Source organism: Chionomys nivalis, chromosome 1, assembly GCF_950005125.1.
Source record: "Chionomys nivalis chromosome 1, mChiNiv1.1, whole genome shotgun sequence".
In the NCBI taxonomy this organism is placed as follows: domain Eukaryota; kingdom Metazoa; phylum Chordata; class Mammalia; order Rodentia; family Cricetidae; genus Chionomys; species Chionomys nivalis.
In genome coordinates, this window is record NC_080086.1 from 68,837,013 (window position 1) to 68,858,543 (window position 21,531).

The 21,531-nt window shown below is 45.7% G+C and overlaps 1 protein-coding gene across 3 annotated transcripts in view; it reads right to left on the bottom strand.

The window, feature by feature from the left end:
- Positions 1–1,984: 1,984 nt before the first annotated feature.
- Positions 1,985–21,531, bottom strand: part of Eva1a (eva-1 homolog A, regulator of programmed cell death) — a 48,812-nt gene continuing 29,265 nt past the window's right edge. For all 3 annotated transcript variants that reach the window (XM_057779359.1, XM_057779343.1, XM_057779351.1), the window contains exon 3: positions 1,985–3,269. In XM_057779359.1, the coding sequence (XP_057635342.1) occupies positions 2,896–3,269 (374 nt within the window). In that variant the 3' untranslated portion in view covers positions 1,985–2,895. The remainder of the gene's footprint in view (positions 3,270–21,531) is intronic.

Consider the following 21,531-nt stretch of genomic DNA (forward strand, 5'->3'; position numbering starts at 1 on the left):
ATTTTTAAGCTTGTGAATTCTACAGAATCCCACTGGTGGGCACATTATACAGCTAAGTTCCAATATGTTTCGCTGCCATGTGGTGAGGTGCTCCCTGTGTCCTATACTGGACTGTCGTAAATCTACAGGTGCCACAGCACACTCCGACAATGGCAGTGGCTCAGGACAGTGGGTCTGAATGAGTGATGGGTTTGACAGTAGCTACCTCTGCAGCTCAACTCAGGAAAAGGCACCTAAAGGAGGGAGTGGGTTCTGCCTTACATCTAAAGAGGCTTTCTGGGGAACTTGAGACACTTACATTTCCAGAAAGTTTTTTCATACTTTTGTCAGCCTATACTTCTCAGTAGATTTACAGATCAGAGATCTATAATTGTAGCCAATACAGCCCTTCTATATACTCTCTGTCTCCCCTTCCCCCCACACATGCGCACACAGCCATTCCCTGTGTGCTGTGTAGAAGCTTAGCATTCAAGTCAACACAAGCGTGGTGCAGTTGCAGTTGCAGCAGAAACAAAGAAATGAACAAAGAGATCAAGTAGTGCTAGGGGAAGCCAAGCTTGGTGGGGAGTCTCTGAACCCAGCCATCCCTGAAGCTAGATTCAGCTCTGCCCTTTGAGTTTTCTACATCAATAAAGCCTCTTAAGTTGGGTATCTCTCTATTATAAACACAGATGACTTGTACAGAAACTAAAATAAGGAGCTGTGTTATAAATCTAAACCTTAAATATGAAACTGGACAGTTTAAAAAAAATGAAGTTCTTCTTATACGAAAGTGAAAATACTATTGCCCAGTATCTCTGTGCCTTTGATCATATCTCTGCCACCCCAATGATGGAAACATCACAGACATGGTGAAAATGTATGAAGATAATTTATGGCGCCCTGGGATAGCAAGTGCACATCCCAGAGCGCTGCTAATCCTCTACTGCAGCCTCTGTCTAGCGAGGGTCAGAACCTCCCTTGTGAGCTTCCTCCTGGAGATGAAGGTAGATCCTGACTACTCCCTTTTTCCAAAAGATGGAGACCAAGACCAAAGATGTAACTCTAAAGCCTGGGAAACAGAGTGATCCCTGTGATTGGTCCAGAGATGCCGACTTACTACGATCTTTAGCATCATTATTGGCCAAAAGAAGCTAATCTCGATGGTATAATCAGACTTGCCACAGAGAATCCCAGGCAAACTGTATAGGCCCTGGGCAACTGGAGACTGTGAGCATGCAGTTAGTTCTTAGCCTCTGTGACTGAGAATGACTTCCCCAAATGCTACACACTCCATGGCAGAGCTTCCTGCCCATCTCTTAGGTGTGGTGATCAGGCAATACACAGAGGAGGAGCCTTCCACTAAGAAGGCTCTGGATCATGCAACTGGACTCAATAAGGGTCCTAGTCCATGGCAAGAGAGGGGAGGCCCCTGACAGACCTCTAGGTTCCTGTTTATTATACGCTAGAACTGTGCTTCTAAACCTTCCTGGATTCTATGGCCGTCTAATACAGTTCCTCAAGTTGTGATCAGTACTCAACCCTAAAATTATTTCATTGCTACTTAATAACTGTAATTTTGCTACTGTTACAAACTGTAATCATAATATAAATATCTGATACACAGGATATTTGATCAGAACCCACAGGTTGAGAACCACTGTCTCATTCCGTCACCCAGTTTCCAATATGGCAGTCCTTTTCCCAACCTTCCCTAGGGCCTGCCGGTTTTCCCTCCCCACCAGCTTCTCTCCACCAAGGAATAGGGGTGGGGTCATTATCTTATCTTTGCCTTAGGTAAATCTTCAGTTCCTTTATCTGCTTAACAATAACTCAATCACAACCTGTACCCTACACAAAAGGTCCTTATCACCGAGGGGCTTCTTTAATTCCTAATCCTTCAGGGTTCCTGTAGAGGCAGTACTTGCCCATACCATCTGGAAGGGTGATCATAGAGGCTTATGTGTGACCACACAGACAGACATGAAGCAAAAGGAGAAGGTTCATGGAATGTTTATTTTCGATACCATTTTAATTTTGGCTTTCATCCTCACCTCTGGTTTCCATTCTTTTCTTGGAAATCCAAACTGCTTTTAAAAAACAAAATATTATTTAAATAGCAAGAGTCTCTGAAGTCGTGAAGACTTTTCTTCTTTCCAAAATGGAAGGACGCATGGCTTGTTTTTATGCAGCATTTTCAAATACGCTTGTCAATACATATCTTATAAACAACTAAAAATTAAACCCTTTATCCTTTGAGGTTATTGATGTTATCCTAAGTCACCAATACATCTCATAATGCAGTAAGTCCTATTCATTTTCATGAACGAGGTGGGAACTAGACTAAACGATAGGATTTTAATCCCTGAGGTGTCAGTTAAAATGCAGAGGTTGCCACGATTTCTTTCATTTTAAAAATTAGCTTTAAATAATTAGCATAGATCATTCTATCTCAATCAAATCACTTCCATTGCATTTTCTGGGTCAAGTTCACCCTGATATCCCCAGCTCTCCAGCCATGAGTTTTTTTTTTTTTCTTTTGTAAAGGAAACACAGTGGAAAGTCTATGCAAACTTCTGAGCGCCTCAGAAAATAGGAAGGACCATACGTCCTTCAGCTTGTCACATGGTTGTCCGGTGGTTGGAGAGGAAGTCTCAGCACCATTCCCAGACCTGGAAAGGTTGGGCTGGTGTTCCCACGTTGGTGTCTAGAAAAGCAGGTGCTCCTGCTTGGGTTGTTTATCTCTCCAGAGGTAAGAGTCTAAAGCAAACTCCGTGCCCCTGGGAAAGCAACCCGGCCTCTGCTTCTCTCCAGACACATTAGCAGAGCTGGCTTCCCTTGTACAAACCGTCCCTGCCTGCAGAACCCACTCTCTTTCCTGGTGGCCTGCAGAGGTTATGGGGTCCACACTGTGCCCTAGTAGTAGCGATTTAGGCTCCTGGTGCCAGGCACCTCGGGCTGCCCGTTCATCCAGATCTCCCTGATGATGCGCTCGCGCTCCTCCAATCGTTGTGCGCGCTCCAGCTCCTCTGCAGAGGTGAACACGTTCTTGTTCAAAGTCCTCTCAAAGCGGCGGTGTCTGCGCACCGACAGGTCCGAGGCTGTGTCCTCGCTGCCATCCTCGCTGTCGCTGCTGTCACTGCTACTCTCATGGTCCTGCAAGCACCTCCTCCGGGGACCCTGCCGGCAGTCAGTGTGGCAGGAGATCCTCATCACCAAGGCGGCCAAGGTCAGGAATAGACCGATGCACACGCCAGAGACGAAGTATAGGGCGGCTCGCTCAGGATTTTCTGCAGCAAGAGGAAGAAGGAGAACGCGTTGGACAGGACTCATGTCTCCATGCAAGGTCAGGGACAACTTTTTTTTTTAATACTAAATTTAGAACAATTTTTAAAGTTAAAAGACTCAAGAAAGTCAGGCAGTGGTGGTGCATACCTTTAATTCCAGCATTTGGGAGACAGAGGCAGGCAGGTCTCTTTGAATTTGAGGCCAGCCTGATCTACAGAGCTAGTTCCAGGACAGCTAAAGCTGTAACACAGAGAAACACTGTCTAGAAAAACCAAAACCAAAACCAAACACCAAGAAATACAAAGATAGAAAAACTATAATTTAGCCCCTTCCACACGGAGCAGCTGTGTTCAGTTTAAGCTATGTGTCAAGACTTATTGAAGACCGTCTTCCTGAGTGCCTGAGGTTTTTGTCCACTGACTCACTCACACAAACCTCTGAATTACTGCTAATAACCATGGGGTGCCCCCAGCTTCTGGTATCCACGCCCTTGGTCAATCAAACCATTTCTCAAAGTCTGGAGCTAGCAAGTGGATGTGCATGAGTGTGTTTGTGAGTGTGCATGAATGTGTGTGTGTGTGTGTGTGTGTGAGAGAGAGAGAGAGAGAGAGAGAGAGAGAGGGAGGGAGAGAAGAGGGAGAGAGAAGGAGGGGAGAGAGAGAGGAGAGGGAGGGAGAGTGGGAGAGAGGGAGAGAGAGAGAATATAAGAATACGGAGTGAAAAGGTCAATCCTGGGTATCCTTCAAGCATCATCTGCCTTGCTCTTTTGAGACAAGGTCTCTTGCTGGCCTGGAACTTGTCAAGAAGCCTAGATGAGCTGACCAATGACCCACCTGGAGTCTCCACCTTCCTATGCAGGAATGACAAGTGCCTGCCACCATGCCTGGTTTCTAAAATGTGGATTCTAGGGATCAAACTCAGGCCTTCATGCCTGTAGAGCAAGCACTTCACTGAAGGAGAGGTCTTCTAGTAACTGATTTCTACACAGTATGACAAAAGCAATAGGTGACTTTAAGATGAGGTCCAAAAGCTTCAATACCCATCCATCAAATTCTCTCCCTCTCTCTGTCTCTGTCTCTGTCTCCCTCCCTCCCTCCCTCCCTCCCTCCCTCCCTCCCTCCCTCCCTCCCTCCCTCCGGCCATCTCTTTGCTCAGGAAGATGAAGTCAGTTGCGTGGGTAAGTTGCTCATGTAGAGGTCCAAGTATCATGAAGTCAACAATTACCTCCAGCTAACAGCTTCCAAAGGGCTGAATTTGCCAACGGCCCTGTGGGTGAGTTTGGAAGTGAAGATTGGGGCGAGGTGATACAAGCGTGGCTTCCCAGCAGCCTTTCGAAGGGCCATGAGCTAGAGAGCCCAGCTAAGGCACACACAGCTTTCCAAACCCCAGGAATTTAGAGGTGTATTGATGCAACTTCTGCAATTTATTCATATCTACATTTGAGCTTATATGGGGGATCGTGTGCATATGTGCCAGAGACCATCAGTTCTCCTAGAGCTGAAGTCATAGGTGGTCATGCATTGCCTGCTGTGGGTGCTGAGAACTGAGCTCTGGTCCTCTACCAAAGCAGTATCCGCTCTTAACTGCTGAGCCATCTCTCCAGCCATCTATGCTGTCTTAAGACGCTAAGTATGGGATAACGAGCATACAGCCATGAATAACCCATGCAATCCATCACACATCTAAAAGCAGGATAAGCACTGAGGAATGACCTCATCAAGTTCACTGAAAGAGAAGGCGGGCCTGGGGAGCCCAGCCAGAGAAAGACACAATTGTTCTATAGATGAGGTGTATGCTCAGCAGGGCCCTCAGTGACCCTTGTGGTGTGCACTCAGCAGAATGAGAACCATTGAGTGAATGGGGTCCTTTTCATGAACATATGCCTGACCCAGGTAACAGGATTTACATACACATCAGCAAATCAATTTTTCATATTCTGTAGTCACTTGGAAAATGAATCAACATGCTATTTCATGGCTTCAAACAATAGAAATGGGATCACAAATGACATGGCCTTGCTTTGTAAATTTAAAGCTGGGCACAGCGGCACAGACCTGTAATCCCAGTCAGGAGGTTAAATTCATCCCCAGCTACTGAGTTCAAGTTCAAGGCCAGCTTAAGCTACAAACCACCCCCGTGCATGGAGGCGGAGGCGGCGGCGGGGGGGGGGGGGGGGTTCTTAGTGAGATTTTCAGATTTGTTTATTTATGGTGATAGAAGAACACCTGTAGAACAGACCCACTGACTTGTTTATTGATAGCCTGTATGCTGTTTCTCATATTTTACACGTTAATGATTTAAAGATGGGCTGACAAGATGACTCAGCAGATAATGCTGCTTGCTGAGCAAGCTTGGAGTTTGATCTCTGCAACCCACACAAAGGTAAGAAAAACGAGACCCTAGAATCCTGTGTTCTCTCCTTCCTGGATTCTGTAAGGTGAGCGGTCATGTTCTGCCACAGCTTCCCACTATGGTTGACTGAAAACTTTGAATTCATGAGCCAAAAATCCTCCAGCCTTTAAGTCATTTCTTGTATTTGATTAAAGCAATGAAAGATGAGTGTCATAGGATATGGGAAACCTTCCTATGGAAACCTAACTTCTGAGCTATGGGTTGATGGCTGTGATGAGACAGCCATGTGGAGGTCAGGGGAAGTGGTCCAGAGGGTACCCAGGTGTGAAAGCTGCGTAGCTGTGTGGGAAAGCATGAGGTGCCAATCTTAAAGAGAGTGGTTAAGATCCTGGTCACTTGGCTTTGCAAATGCGGCTTTCTATTACTATGATAAACAAACAAGACAAAAAGTGACCAAAAGTCACTTGAGAGGGAAGGATTTGTTTGGCTTACGTGTGCATCCCTGAGGGAAGTCAGGGTGGGAACTCTAGTAGGGCAGGAACCCGAAGGCAGGAACTTAAGCCTAAGCCATGGAGGAATGCTATTCTTGGGCTTGCAGGCATCTCCTTGCCTCCAGATTGCTCAGCTTGCTTATGCAACTTTTTTATACAACCCAGCATCACCTGCCCAGGAGAGGCACCAGCCACAGTGGGCTGCCCCACCCCCACATCAGTCAATCAAGAAAATGCCCCATAGACTACAGGCTAATCTGGTGGAGACAATTCCTCTATCATATGGTTTGTGTCAAAATGACAAAACTAGCCAGCACATCTAAGATCAGTTCGTATTCCTCTGATGACAATCTGCTATCTAATGTCAGCCTGAGATAAGCCGGATTCAAAGACTCACTGATACTGGGCCAGAGCAAAAGTGGAAATCATTAAGCTCTCGGATACAGGGGACGGACGTGACTTGGGTAATTAAGAACCTCCTGTGAGGTTAAAGCCCACAAATCATCTTTCTGTTGCGCGACAGGAGGAGGGCACTCCTTTCGATCAGTCACTTCAGCCAGCGTCCATCTCAGCCTCACAGAACCTCAAGTCCCATAGCACATGATAAAACACTGACAGTGGAGGGGGCTGGAGATGGCTCAGTGTGTTGAGTGTCAGCTGCTGCATAAATGTAAGGACCTAAGTTTGCATTCCCACCACCCATGTCACAACTGAGGTGGGGAACATCACCATAACTCTGGCCCTGAGAGGCAGAGACAGGTAGGTCTCAGGGACTCACTGCCCAGGCAGCTGGGCCAAATAGTGAGTTCAACAAGAGACCCTGCTGCTCAAAATAAAGGGGAGAATCTGAAAGAAGAAGACAGCTGACTTCAGTCTCTGGCCTTCACATGTGGCCTCACAGGTGAGTGCAACACACACACACACACACATACACACACACTGGAATGGGGTGAATGGGGAGCGAGTGCCATACCCTGGATCGGTAGCAGAGAGAGATCTGGCAGAATTGAGTCAGGGCTTAGGAGATGGATCTCTGAAAGGCAAGAGAGGCTCAGACTGGGTGACCCTATCAGACCTCATTCCAGTGATAATTCCGAAATGTATCGCTGGGAAAAGGCAAAATGAAAATCTATTTGCTGGAAAATGAGTCCTGTTGTTTACCAGAATCAAACCTCTCCCAGGGGTCGTGTCCTGGCTTGGCTGTTCTGTGTGGAAAGATCCAACAGCCCCATTCTCTCTCAGGCAGGCTTAATCAGCCTCAATGCCTACCCCCAGGGGCGACCAGCCCTGATTTTCCTGCCACCGTCTGCAGAGGGCAGATAAGGTCATTGTACCTGAGGGGACACCTTGTCAGGAAGCCCAGAGTCCTTCCTTCCTCTATCCACACAGCCACTAGGGCCCTTTAGGCCACTGACCCTGCCAGTATTGCTATGAATCTAAGAAAGCCTGGACTCCGGCTATGAGCTTTACTCTAGGGTAAGCTGTCTTCACAATGGAAAGTGTGTGTAAGAGGGAAAAGGTGGCAAATTTTTTTTAAAAAATTTTATTTTGTATTTTTGAAATAGGGTCTCATGTAGCCCAGGCCAGCTTTGAACTCCTGATCCTCTTGCCTCTGTCTCCTAAGAACTGAGATGCCAGGCATGCGCCATGCCGGTCTCATGGATGGCTTTAACAGAACTGATTTCACTGCGTCTGACAGACATATTCTTGTTTCTTTCCATGCTGTATTTAGCTGAGAAGGCATGCGTGTTTGACAGTGTATTCACCTGCTCCCATCCCCACCAGGCCTCAAGCTTCTCCGTGAAGATGTTCTTTCCCTTCCACTCCTGAACTTTCTATCACAGAAAGTGCAGACATGGCCTGCATGTAAAAAAAAATACTGACAGTCAGGAAGCAAAAGTTCCTGGGAGTTAACACATCCTTTCTCAAGTCATTCCCAGTCCTTAGATTCCTGTGTGCAGTGAACCTACATATGTGTACACGTGCAAGTGGAGGCCTACAGCGGAGCTATCAGAGGTCTTCCCCAGTCGCTGTCCACCCTGCTTTTGGAGGCAGGGTCTCTTTGCTATTGTAGCTAGTCAAGCGAGCCAGCTTGCTCCTGGCATTCCCATCTGTACCTTCCCAGCACTGAAAGTACAGGAGGCCATGCCCACTTGGCGTTTAAAAGGCTGCGGGGATCTGAACACAGCTCTAAATCAAACAGCCACATTGATAGGTGAGAAATAAATTTGGAGTAGACTACTTTAAAGACCCCTGGAGAGTTCAGGCCACTAATGCAGTCAACAGACTATCTCTGTCAAAGCTCCTGTCCCCGTGCCTTGGAGACACATTCATTACAAGACCATGATCTCAGACCACGTCACATCGGTCGCATGCACCCAACACTGAACAGACACAGTGTAAGAGCTCAGACAAGTCCTTCGTTTCCCAACCCATCACAAGCGAAGTCGCTTTGCATCCCCGTGTGATAGCCTGGATGTGAAATGTTCCTCCAGGCTTCTGTCTGAACACCTGGTTCCCAGCTGGTGGTCTGTCTGGAGGGTTATGAAACCGTTAGGAGGTGGGCTCAGTGGGAGGAAGTGGGTCCCTGGATGAGTGGGCCAGTAGATGGACAGTCCTGTCCACATCCTGAGCTCTCCATTTCCTGGGCCATCAAGATGTGTAGAGTCAGCCACAGGTTCCCACCGCCGTGACTTCCCTACCATGATAAACTTTATCCTTCAAATATGAACCAAAACAAAACCTTCTTCTCTCCTGCTGCTTCTTACCAGGCATTTCATCACAGAAAAAGGAAAGAAACCAAGGTAGTCCTTTCCCGACATTGAACCCAAAGAATGTTCATAGACATAGACAGAAATACATATTGTATACACATGTGCAGATACTCTCAGGGAGGGGAGGGCGGGACGAAAGCAGGAAGGATGGGGAAAGATGGTAAAGAGGAAGTTTGATAGGTGATTGACAGGTGACATACAGATGATAATAGATTGGAAGAAATGCAGATGGGTAGATAGGAGATAGAACAAAGATAGATTTTAAAAAAGGATGGATAGACAGACAGACAGAGATGGGGGCTCTCATTTATTGAATCTTTGCTGGGATCAGGGAAAATGTCTTTGTGCTAGTCTTTTATTTTTAAATATTAGCACAGTTTAGGATAGCGGGTAAGTACTGGTAGCCACACTTAATCCTGAGACCATGGGGTGCATGAGATGGAAAACCACGCTGGAGACAAAGAGTAGAGAACTATCGTGCTGACCTCATACTCTGCCTTCACGGACCCGCTACAAAGGCCTAACTTCTACTGTTGTTGTTTGTTTGTTTGTTTATGAGATGGGGTTTTGCTATGTTGCCCAGGCTGGTCTTAAACACTTGTTCTTCCCGCATCCAGTTTCTGAGTGCAGGGGTCACAGCCATGGGCCACCATGACCACTTAACAGGCCTCACGACGGACACTGCTATTCTAATTCGAGCTTAACTATTTTTTTTCTCACATCAGAAAACACTTCCTTTTACATACAGCCTACCAGATATGGATTCCAAGAGAAGTACAGTGAAAGCGACCAGCCAGAGCGAAGGCTTTACTGGAAGTCACTGGGTACCAAACTGAGGCTTCAACGCAGGTTTTCTGAGCTGTGTAATGTGAATAGCGCCAACGCACTTTTCTGCCGACATCAAGCTGGAGTTCTACACTGTTTGTTTTTTCTCTCCTCTAATACTTCCTGCTCCAGGTCACTTCCCGCCTGGCCAGTGACCCACCCGGTCTTGACCACATGCAGACATCTGTTAATTACCCAGGAAGCAGGGTGAAGAGGGCTTTTGTTGGTTGTTTTCCTTTAATAAATAAAAATAAATGTATTACTCTATCTTGCTTCCTGCAGGGTCATTGTTTTCGTGAGCAGGAAGAGGCCCTTTGTGGAGGTTCTGAGGCCGGTTTCATTTGCATGCTGGGAAGTCAGTGCAGGCCTAGGAAACTGTAGAAAGGTGCAGCCACACCAGGCCAGGCCCAGATCAGGCCTGGTCATCTGGTCTCCAAACCAACATAACATGTTCTCTGCCTGAGGTTTCTGGTCCTCATAGTTTTCAATCTTTAAGGGGGAAGAAAATACACTTTTGAACTGGGCTTTAAAGAGTGTGGCAGGGTTGTGTGTGATCAGGAAGGACTTGGCACATGTCTTCACTGTGTTCTCCATTGTTACACAGATGGCACTTTGTGGGATTCTGCCCCACACCATGGGAAAGGGAATTCTTCAACCCAACACTCCAGGCCTCTTTGAAATGCTGAGGGAGGCGTCCCTCAGTCTCTTCCACCCCTGGTTTGTCCAGCTTGTGAACAAGGAATACTGCAGAATGTCCTTGCCAGGCCTGCTCTGACTTCTTCTCCTTTGGCCCTTTCCTTTCTCCTCCCACTTCCTGGGCAGTAAGCACCCCACCAAGAAGCTCCACACCCCAGGTTCTTATCTAATTCATAGCTGACTTTCTCTCCCCTTAGGGTATTCCTTTGTTTTTGTCAACTTGACACACACCAGTGTCACCCGGAAAGAGAGAACTTCAACTAAAGATTTGCCCAGATCAGGGATGGAGAGATGACTCAGTGGTTAAAAGCACTGGCTGCTCTTCCAGAGGACCCAAGTTAGATGCCCAGCAACCAAATGGTGGCTCATAGCCATCTGTAACTCCAGTTCTAGGTTATCTGACTCTGTATATTCAGGCAAAACACACACATAAGATAAAAATAAAGAATTGCCCAGATCAGGCTAGTCGCTAGCCATTTCTTTGAGACATTTTCTAAATTGCTATTTGATGGAGGAGGGTCCAGCCCAAGGTGGGAGATGCCTTGCCTAGGCAGGTGCCTGTGAGCAGTATAAAAAAGAAAGCTGAGCAAGCCAGCAAGCAACATTCCTCCATATCTGCTTCGGCTCCTGTGTTCAGGTCCTGCCCCTGGATTCCCTTGATGATGAACTATAACCTGTAAGATGAAATAAACCCTCTCCTCCTCTTCCTCTTTGCTTTTGGTCATGGTGTTTTATCACAGCAGGAGAAGGCAAACCAGCTTCCCTGGGGCCCAAGAAAGGAAGGGCAAAGGAAGACTCAGATGCATCCCTGACTGACCTTACCACTGCTGGAGACTATAGCCTAATGCTTGTCTGAGTCCTGTGATTAATCAGTCCCTCCAGCCTAGGAAACACTGTATGCACTTCTACTATAATTAGCTATATAGCCATTACCTTCTCCATACGACAGTGAGAAACTGGAGGACAGAAACCATGAGTCATTATGGGTTCTCCGAACCCAGCTCATGTGTTTATCATAAATACAGTGAATATTTTAAATCATGAATGACATTTAAATTAAATCATGAATATAAATTCTAAAAGTTCAGTTAATACATTTACTCTATGTTCATAACTGTTACATGTCTGAGTGTATGAGTGTGCCTATAGATATGGATTGTGTTATTAGTTAGTTTTTTGTCGTCAGCAAAATACCTAAGATAAACAATTTAAAGATTTATTTTGGTTCATAGTTTCAGAACCAAAGTTTCAACTGTCATCTTGACACAGCGTAGAATTACCTGGGAAGAGAGTCACAAAGAGAACCTGTCTAGAGCAGGTTTGCCTGTGGAAGATTGTCTTGCTGATCTTAATGGATGTGACAAGCTCAAGCTCACTGTGCGTGGCACCATTCCCTGGGATTGGGTCCTAGACTGTATAAAAGAGGAGGAGTGAGCAGGGCAGTAGGTGACCATGCATTTTTCTCTCTGCTCTTGACAGTGGATATGATATATTCTAGCTGCTTCAAGTTACTGCCTTAATGATCACCTGTGATCTGCAACCGTAAACCAAACGAAACCTTTCTTCTTTAGAGCTCCCTTAGTCAGGGGATTTTATCACAGCAACAGAAACGAAACCGAAACACAGCGGGTTCAGTGCATCGCTGCTTGGACAGATATCATGGCAGTGTTAGTGTTGGCAGAGGAGAGGTCACCTTACCTCACGGCACACAGGAAGTAGACAGGAAGACAGGAAGAGGCCAGGGAAAATGTATCTACAAGGACCCTTTAGTGACCTACTTCTCCACTATGCTCTGCTTCCTAAAGTTTCCAGAAAATGCTAAAACAACACCCCCAACCAGTGACGAAGCCCACAGCCCGTAGCCTTTTGAGAGACACTTTACATCTGAGCAGTGTGTATGCTGGATCACATATGTATGTGTGGAGGTGTATGCACATACAATGAAATAGCATCAGAAGAATGTTATTACATCTGAACAATGTGTATGCTGGATCACATATGTATACGTGGAGGTGTATGCACATACAATGAAATAGCATCAGAAGAATGTTATTACATCTGAACAATGTGTATGCTGGATCACATATGTATGTGTGGAGGTGTATGTACATACAATGAAATAACATCAGAAGAATAGGAAATGGGACCAACAAGATATCTCAGTGGGTAACGGTGCCTGCAGCCAAGCCTGACAACCTGGGTTTGAGCCCCAGGCCCAGCATGGTAGAAGGAGAGAACCAACTCTTACAGGCTGTGTTCTGACTTCTACATGCTTACTGCGGCATGTGCGTGCACATGTGCACACACACAAGTAATTAATCCCTCAAGTTTACAAATAAATAAATAATAAATAACTTTTGAGAAACTTTAAAAGGCACACCACTTAGTTAAAGGGGACTTGCTTTATGGCAGGTTTACTGTGAGCCAAGTGCTTTAGAAGCTCTCTGTTCTCAGACAGCAACAGAAACCCGAAACTGTAACACTTTCTCACGTGTTCAAATTTGTGACTGGCTCAGTAGAGCTGGGGAAGTCTAAAGCCATCCACTGAAAGATCACCTCCTTCACACCGAGCTCACGAGAAACTCCAGCCAGATTCTGACCAACTACTGCACTGTCAAGACAGATGGATCTGCAGGACTAGAGGACTGGCTCAGCTAATAAAGGCCGTGCTGTGTAAGTGTGGGGACCCCGACCCGATCTCCAGCATCCTGTAATACCTATAATCTCAGTGCTGGGGTCGTAGAGACAGGCAGACACTCGGAGTTCTTCCAGCCGAAGTAGTGAGCTCAGGCAAAACACCCATACACACAAAATAAAGAAATAAAGATTTTTTTTTAACAAAATAAGCAACAACTGATAAAGAAAATTTGGAAAGGATCTGAGTAATTCACAGAAAAAGAAAGCACTAGGAATGGGTCTTTGACATATGGAAGATGCCCCTGAGATGACTGGGACACCGTGGGCCATAAGCTACCTCTGACAGGACTCCTGCACGTACAAACGAAGTCCACTGGAAGTGAGGCATGTCTGTTCCGTTATGTAGCCTTTGGCTGCTCCTGTGCTACAGTGCAGTTGGTAGAATATAAGCCAGACTACAAAGCTGAAAACACTCTGTCATTTTATAGGAAAACAAAGTTTGCTGAGCCCTGGTCAACAGAAATTAAATTACATGCAGGGAGCCTTTTCTGTCTATCAGATTGTCAAAGCTCCAAACACAGCTGAAAACATTGTCCCGGGGCTTTGCGTATTTCTTTTAAAAGATTAATAGAGCTCTTTAGGTGGCAACTTGGTGACATTTTTCCTTTGAATGGGACGCAATCCAGCCATTGTCCTTTGGGAAACCGAGTCTGGAAATGCACTTGAATGTACGTGTATGCTGTCGTTACTTATCACTGCTCTGTTTGAGAGTTCTGAGCCATTCCCACTGGCCATCTGCAAAGGGCCGGCTAAACTTGGGGCCATCTGTGCAATGGGGGAGTAAGCAGTTGTCTAACAGAACAGGGAAGGTTGCTCTATCCCGACGTACAGTGTCTCCAGGACAAAATGCTTAGTGGGAAAAGCAGAGCACAGGCAGTGTATTTGGTTCACTCCTCATACAGGGGAAAGATGGCCAGAAGGTTCACCAGTGTCTACGAACAGAACTGGATGGAGAGACGGCTGTGAGATTAGACTTCCTCTGTATCTTTTCACAGGGTGATAAGGAGGAGAGGACAGGACGTACTCAACATGTGCTGATGGGAGTAGGTAGACTGACCAGCAAGAAGCCCACTGAGACGGTAACATTAAAGGAGAACCCTAAAAGATTAGGTCCTGAGCATACACTAAGGACCTAATCATTAAGTCAAAAATGAGTAATTATTCCATTTATTCTTTCTAATGACCCTATTAGAAATTATTAATGAGGCTATTATTATTAATGAGATTATTATCCTCTCTATAAAGCATCATATACTGGCTAATGAGTTGCTTGCAAAGAGTTAAGATGGAAATTGTTAATTCCCTCAATACAAGTGCTGAGGAAGAAGGGCTAAAATACAAGTCAAGGAACATGGATGGGTGAGAGAAATACACCAGTGAGAGAACTCCCCAGCCTCCTAAGGGAGAGGACTCCCCAGCCTCCTATGGGTAGAGAATTCCCCAGCTTCCTATGGGAGAGAGAACTCCCCAGCCTCCTATGGGAGAGAGAATCCCCCAGCCTCCTATGGGAGAGAGAACTCCTCAGCCTCCTATGGGAGAGAGAACTCCCCAGCCTCCTATGGGTAGAGAATTCCCCAGCTTCCTATGGGAGAGAGAACTCCCCAGCCTCCTATGGGAGAGAGAACTCCCCAGCCTCCTATGGGTGAGAGATCTCCCCAGCCTCCTATGGGTAGAGAACTCCCCAGCTTCCTATGGGTAGAGAACTCCCCAGCCTCCTATGGGTAGAGAATTCCCCGGCCTCCTATGGGAGAGAGAACTCCCCAGCCTCCTTTGGGAAAGAGAACTCCCCAGCCTCCTCTATGGGTAGAGAACTCCCCAGCCTCCTATGGGAGAGAATTCTCCAGCCTCCTATGGGTAGAGAACTCCCCAGCTCCCATGGGTGAGAGAATTCCCCAGACTCTAAGGGCAGAGAACTCCCCAGCCCCATTAGACGACCAACTTAAGATTTTACACTACCTGTAGCCAACAAATAGCATTAACAGTTAAAGCATACAACACATTTGGATTATTTTGGTAGGTGTATGTGCCTGTGATGTGTGCCTATGTGTATTCATGATTACGTGTGTGTGCACACATACACATAGAAACCAGAGGTTAACATCTGGTGTCTTCCTTGATGGCCCCACCTTACACACCGAGACAGCCTCTTTTCCCTTGGGCTCGGAACTCACCCATTTGGCCAGTCTAGCCAGCCAGCTTGCTCCAGAACATCCTGTCTCCACCTCCCATGCGCTGGGATTGCAGGCAGGCCACGGGGCATTTATGTGGGTGATGAGGATCTGAACTTCAATCCTCACACTTGCATAGCAAGCTCAAGATAGCAACAAAATAAAGAGAATTTCATCCTCATACCTGCAGATAGATTTGTCTGCAACAGAAATACAAATTATGGATTGGAGGCAGGAAGACAGTAGACAATGCCATTATGGTTAGTTGGGCAAATGCAAGATGAAGTTCAAACTAACTCAGTGCGGGGAGACATGAAGGGTAAACATAACTGAAGGACCGGGAGGGGTGATCTGACTGACCTTGACCAAAGGCATAGGGTCTATATAGAAGACATATGTACAGGTGAAAATCATATTTCTGAGTTAAGTAAACTCAGAACAGTCTAGCCTAGGCTGAGCCCAGGAGGCTATGGAGCTCAAGTAGACAGCAAAATGGGAATTATCTAATGTACGTATGACACAAGTAAAAGTTAATATTCGAATCAAATATTCTTATAAGGCACCACCAATGAGTTACAGAACACAACGAAGCAGGCAGGGGAGGGGGTGTGGCTCAGTCAGTAAAACGTTTGCCTTGCAATCACAAGGATCTGAGCTTGAGACCCAGAACCTATCTTAAAAAAAAAAAAAAAAAATCCAAACATGGTTGTGCTTGCTTGTAATCCCAGGGCTGAGAAGTGGAGTCAGGCCAATTCCTGGGGCTAACTGGTCAGCCAGCTTGGTTCTACTTCTTCCGTTTCAGAGAGAAACTCTGTTTCAAAAAACCAGATGGTACCCTGCAGAATGGCAGCTGAGGCTGTCCTTTAGCCTCCATGTGCACATGTATTACGCATGCACTGCACACCCAATACCACACAGAAATAACATACCAAAAAGACAGATCATCAAAATAATATAAAAAGTGCACAGCCACCCATCTGATCCTAGTACCCACATACAAATGATAGTCGAGCGCAGTCGCATTTAAAACTGACAGACAGCAGAAGTACATGTGCTATGCATAATACATGCATGTTCTTTACCCCCAATAACACATGATTTACATGTTTATTTCACTTCATATTCAGCACAGTTTCTCATTTTGTCCATCAAAATTATTCTGAGGGTTCTCATCCTCATAGTAATGTGCCTGCCTACATCTCTAATGATGCCCTGAGAAGAAATTCCTAGCAATGGGACTCCTAAATACATAATATATGCATGTTTAAGACTTTTGGCAGATACTGCAAAACTGTTCCCTGCAGAGCTTCCATCCGCCTGTGATTCCACCAGCTTTGCGTGTAAGCACTGGCCTCCCTGCACTCCTATCCTATCCTCATCTTTCATGTATTTGTTAGAATTTTAAACTGCTCAGTTTCAGCAGCCATTTGCATTTTTTCCTTATGTAAACTGCTAATTCTGATCCTTCATTGCCTTTTACTCTTGGAACTCTTTTATTAAATTTGTGAAATTTTGTTATATATTTCAATATTTTATCATTAATAACATTTTTTTTCCCTTAAAGAAAGTCTATCCACTCTTCCTCCATCTCAACCATTGGATATGGGAGCAGGGAAGAAGGTATCTTAATTAAGGGAGCCATTTTAGGGTTGACAAGAGACTTGGCTCTAGAGCAGTTTCCAGGTGTCCAAGGAGATGTCCCCAGCTAGGTCCTTGGGTAGCAGAGGAGAGGGCGCCTGAATTGGCCTTATCCCATAGCCACACTGATGTGTCTTGCATATCACCATAGAACCTTCATCCGGATGGACATAGAGACAGAGAACCACATTGGAGCACTGGACTGAGCTCCCAAGGTCCCAATGAGGAGCAGATGGAGGAAGAACATGAGAAAGGAAGTCAGGACCATGAGGAGTGCATCCACCCACTGAGACAGTGCAACTGATCTAATAGGAGCTCACCAAGGCCAGCAGGACTGGGACTGAACGAGCATGTGATCTACCGGATTCTCTGAATGTGGCTGACAATGAGGGCTGACTAAGAAGCCAATGATAATGTTTTGATTCTACTGCATGTACTGGCTTTTTGGGAGCCTAGTCTGTTTGGATGCTCACCTTCCTAGACCTGGATGGAGTGGGGAGAAGTCCCTGACTTCTCTTAGGACTGGAGAGGGAGGGGGAGGGAAATGGGGAGGGAGGAGAGTGTGAGGAAAATGGGAGGAGGTGAAAATTTTTAATAAATAAATAAATTTATAAAAAGAAAGAAAGAAAGAAAGAAAGAAAGAAAGAAAGAAAGAAAGAGCCTATCTAGTATGGTGATTGCAACTGTGACCTAGGACTTGTAAAGCTGAGGCAGAGGCATTACCATGAGTTAGGGGCCAGTCTAGGCTGTTCTATTTATCATTCCTGTTCAGGGAGTATTTTGTGGAACTGATACTGTTAATTATTAGAATAGTTAATGTTGACAGTGGCTATTTGCTGTGAAGAATGGTAACATTTTACATTAGTTATGGTATAAGATTCATGTCACACAGACACTGGACAAGACATATCCAGAAGCAAACAGGAAGATCATAGTACCATGTCACAGGCTCTGCTGGGATCAGAGGCCATGGGGGTCTGCTGGCTTCCATCTAAACACACATCAACCCTATTTAGAGAATCAGAAAGTAAAGCCAGCTTGACCCCAAAGGAAACAATAAAAAAAAAAAAAAAAAAAACCAAAACGGTCCTTTCCTCTTCAAATAACATCCATAAATGCCAGCTAACAGACAAAACAAAAACCAACTACCAAAAGATGAAAAACTCACTCGAGCAGGCAGAAGGGTTTCTGTGTGTAATCAAAAAGCAGCTTCTGTATAAAAATGTCTGGTCCACAGAAACAACTTCAGGAAGTCAGTCATCTTGCAGAAAAGCCCAACTCTGAGTTAAGAAAGAAACAAATATAGGGGGCTCCCAGATTTATATAACCTTCTATCTTCCTCTCTCTCTCCTGGGAGGCTCAAACACCTCATATGATCTTTAAAACTCACACATACATACACACACAAACAGAGAGAGAGAGAGAGAGAGAGAGAGAGAGAGAGAGAGAGAGAGAGAGAGAGTTGTCAAAGGACTAAGACAGTTGGGTGCATCAGAAGCAGCAACTATGTTGCTAAAGAAAAGGGCTTCATCATGGGTTGGACAAGAGGCAACTTGTATTAGTCAGGATTCTTCTAAAGAACACAATGAATAAGAGGAATAGAACTTGTTAGACCCATAATCAGAGGCTAAAGTCCCACAGTCTGCAGGCTGGAGAACTGAGGAAGCAAACCACTACTCAGTTGTTGGAGCAGCTGGAGGTCCCAGAATAAGAGGGACCAGTAACGCAGGCTGAAGGCTGGTAAGTGTATTTATTTACTTACTTACTTATTTATTTATTTATTTATTTATTTATTTATTTTGGTTTTTCGAGACAGGGTTTCTCTGTGGTTTTGGAGCCTGTCCTGGAACTAGCTCTTGTAGACCAGGCTGGTCTCGAACTCACAGAGATCCACCTGCCTCTGCCTCCCAAGTGCTGGGATTAAAGGCGTGCACCACCACTGCCCGGCCTGGCTGGTAAGTTTAATGCTGGTGGAAGTCCCCATTGAAAGATGGACTATCCTGGAGTCTGATGTCAATGGTCAATGACAGCAGCAAGAAAAACCACTTAGGAAAAGTTGCACCTACCTGTGATGGTTCCCTGCAATTACCAACTTAACACAATCCTACATCTTAGGTGGGGAGAATCTCAATGGTTGTCTAGCTCAAGCTGGTCTGTTTGCAGGTCTGAGGGAAGTTGTCTTAACTGAGTTAATTGAGGTGAAAAGACCAAGCCCACTATGGGCAGCACCATTCCCTGTGTAGGGCATCCTGTACTGTCTAAGAGGGAAGACAGTGAGCCGAGTACACACATGAATGCCTTCATCCTCTCTCTGCTCTGGACTGTGGATATGACTAGCCACTTCAGATTCAAGACAGTTCAACTCTCCTGTAATTCTGGGCTCCACCCTGGAATGGGGAGCTAAAGCGAACCCTTTCTCTCTCAACTGAGCTGTTCTGTCAGGGTTTTTATCGCTGCAGCAGCAAACACTAAGACACTGCCACTGTACGAGTTTCCCCCTTCTTCCTTGTTATTGTTCCATTCAGACCTGCAGCCTATGAACAGAGCCACCCACACTCAAGATGAGTCTTCCCCACCTGGCTCACTGTTCCCTGCCAATCTCTGTAAAGTCTGTTAGACAAACCCAGATATATGCCAAAATTCTAGGTACTTCTCAATCCGTTCAGGTAGACAATGAAGATCAACCAGCACACAACTGAAGCAATGAAGTAAGCAGGAGGCATAAGGTCCCCTTGAAACTAATAACCAGGTAGAGGAGAAAGGGCATGGGAGAGAGCAAGGCAAGATCAAGATATTCCCACAAGTCTCTCCTGCCATGCTTTCTATCTTTGCTCCTAATCTATGACTACATTTTTAAAGGACAGTAACTATTTTTACCTTTGTGTTTTAAAATTGCTTTTTCATTGCCTTCATAGTTGAGGCATGTCCCTGATTTCAGAATTTAAAAAAAAATATGTATGTGTGCATTTGTGTGTGAGTATGTGCGTGTGCTTGCAGGTCCCTGTGGAGGCCAGAAGAGGGTGCAAAGTCTCCTAGTGCTGAAGTTACAGTAGGTTATGAGCTGTCAAGTGTGGGCACGAGGAACTGAACGTGGGGATCCTCTACAGGAGTAGCATTCACTCTTGACTGCTGGGCCATCTGTTTAGCCACTCAGAGGAATTTTAATCACTGTCTTTTTTATTACACATGAGAAATTTTATTTTAGACACCCAGGTTCCCATTTTCTGGCATTCACTTTAAATCTTAGCCATGCTTATTCAGTTAAAAAAAAATGCTCCCATGTTATTTATTTATTTGGGAGAGGGTAGCATTTGTGCCATGGCATGAATGTGGTGGACAAAGGACAACTTCCTGGAGTTGGTTCTGTCTTCCCATCATGTGACTCCTGGGATCCCAACTCAGGCTGTCAGACTTGGTGGCACATGTCCTGTCCTGCTGAGCCCTCTCCTCGGCTCCCTCCCCCATGCGTACTTAAAGGAAGGAAAAGGTTTACTCTATTCCACATAATAATTCATTCCAGTGTAATGGGATAGGGAAAAAGAAAGGAGACAGGAAAATAGGGCCATGGGCTTTTTCAGCCTCAACAAGATCAAGGGTGCCCAGTAAACAGCAGCCAATTCAGTGGCCACAACCCAGGGTCAGGCTGGTCAAAATGGAAACTCGCCAAGATCCTCCTGTGCTGAGCAGAGAGTCAAAGTCCAGCTCACTGTTTGTTCTCATCAGAGGCATTTTCATCCAAGAGCTGGCTTGAAGGCATCCTTGCGACTGTGGAAAGCCTGGATCCTCCTGCTGCCTGCCTACAACCTCACTGCAGGGCAGTATTCAGGACAGAGTCAGTAGAGCCCCCTCCAGTCACTGTGCAAACATGGTGTCACAGCCGCAAACTTCCATACCCTAGCTTTGGTGTCCTTTATCCCCAGCACAGCTGGAATACACAGCAAAAGGGTTGGAAGTGTAGCTCTGTGTGCACGGTGCTAGCTTAGCCTGCATAAACCCCTGGGTTCAACCTCCAGCATAAACCACATGTGGTGGCAGAAAGGCAAGAGACAGTACAAAGAAGTCCATGAGACTCTTTCTCCATTAAAAACATAAATAAATAAGAGTGAAATCTCTCTGGTGTGTGGATGCCCAGGAAGGAGGCAGAGGGTCTCAGATTTCCTGAAATGGGGCAGAGTTGGCTTCTCCACATCATGAAAGAAGATCCAGGATGCATGGCACCGAGTAGCTACCCTATGATGGTCAGTGTTGATGGTCAACTTCACAGACTCCGGTGCAGCCATGAGGGATTGTCTAGATTAAGGTTAGCCTCCGAGGGTGTCTGGGAGAGATTCTCTTTTTAAAAAATATATATTTGTTAACCGTTTGAGAACTTCATATAATGTCTTTTGGTCATGTTCACCCACCTCCTCCCCCAGCTCCTCCTAGACTCAACCTTAATCCCTTCCAACTTCATGGTCTTTGGGAGATTATATTTATTATGTTACTTAATACGAGAAATCAATCTCAGTTAGGAAAGGTGGACAGAGAACCAGATCCAAGTAACGACATGCCTGTGTTTGCTGCTTTCTGACCCTGGTTGTGAGGACTGCCTTGACTTCCCATGATGGACTGTAACATTAAATT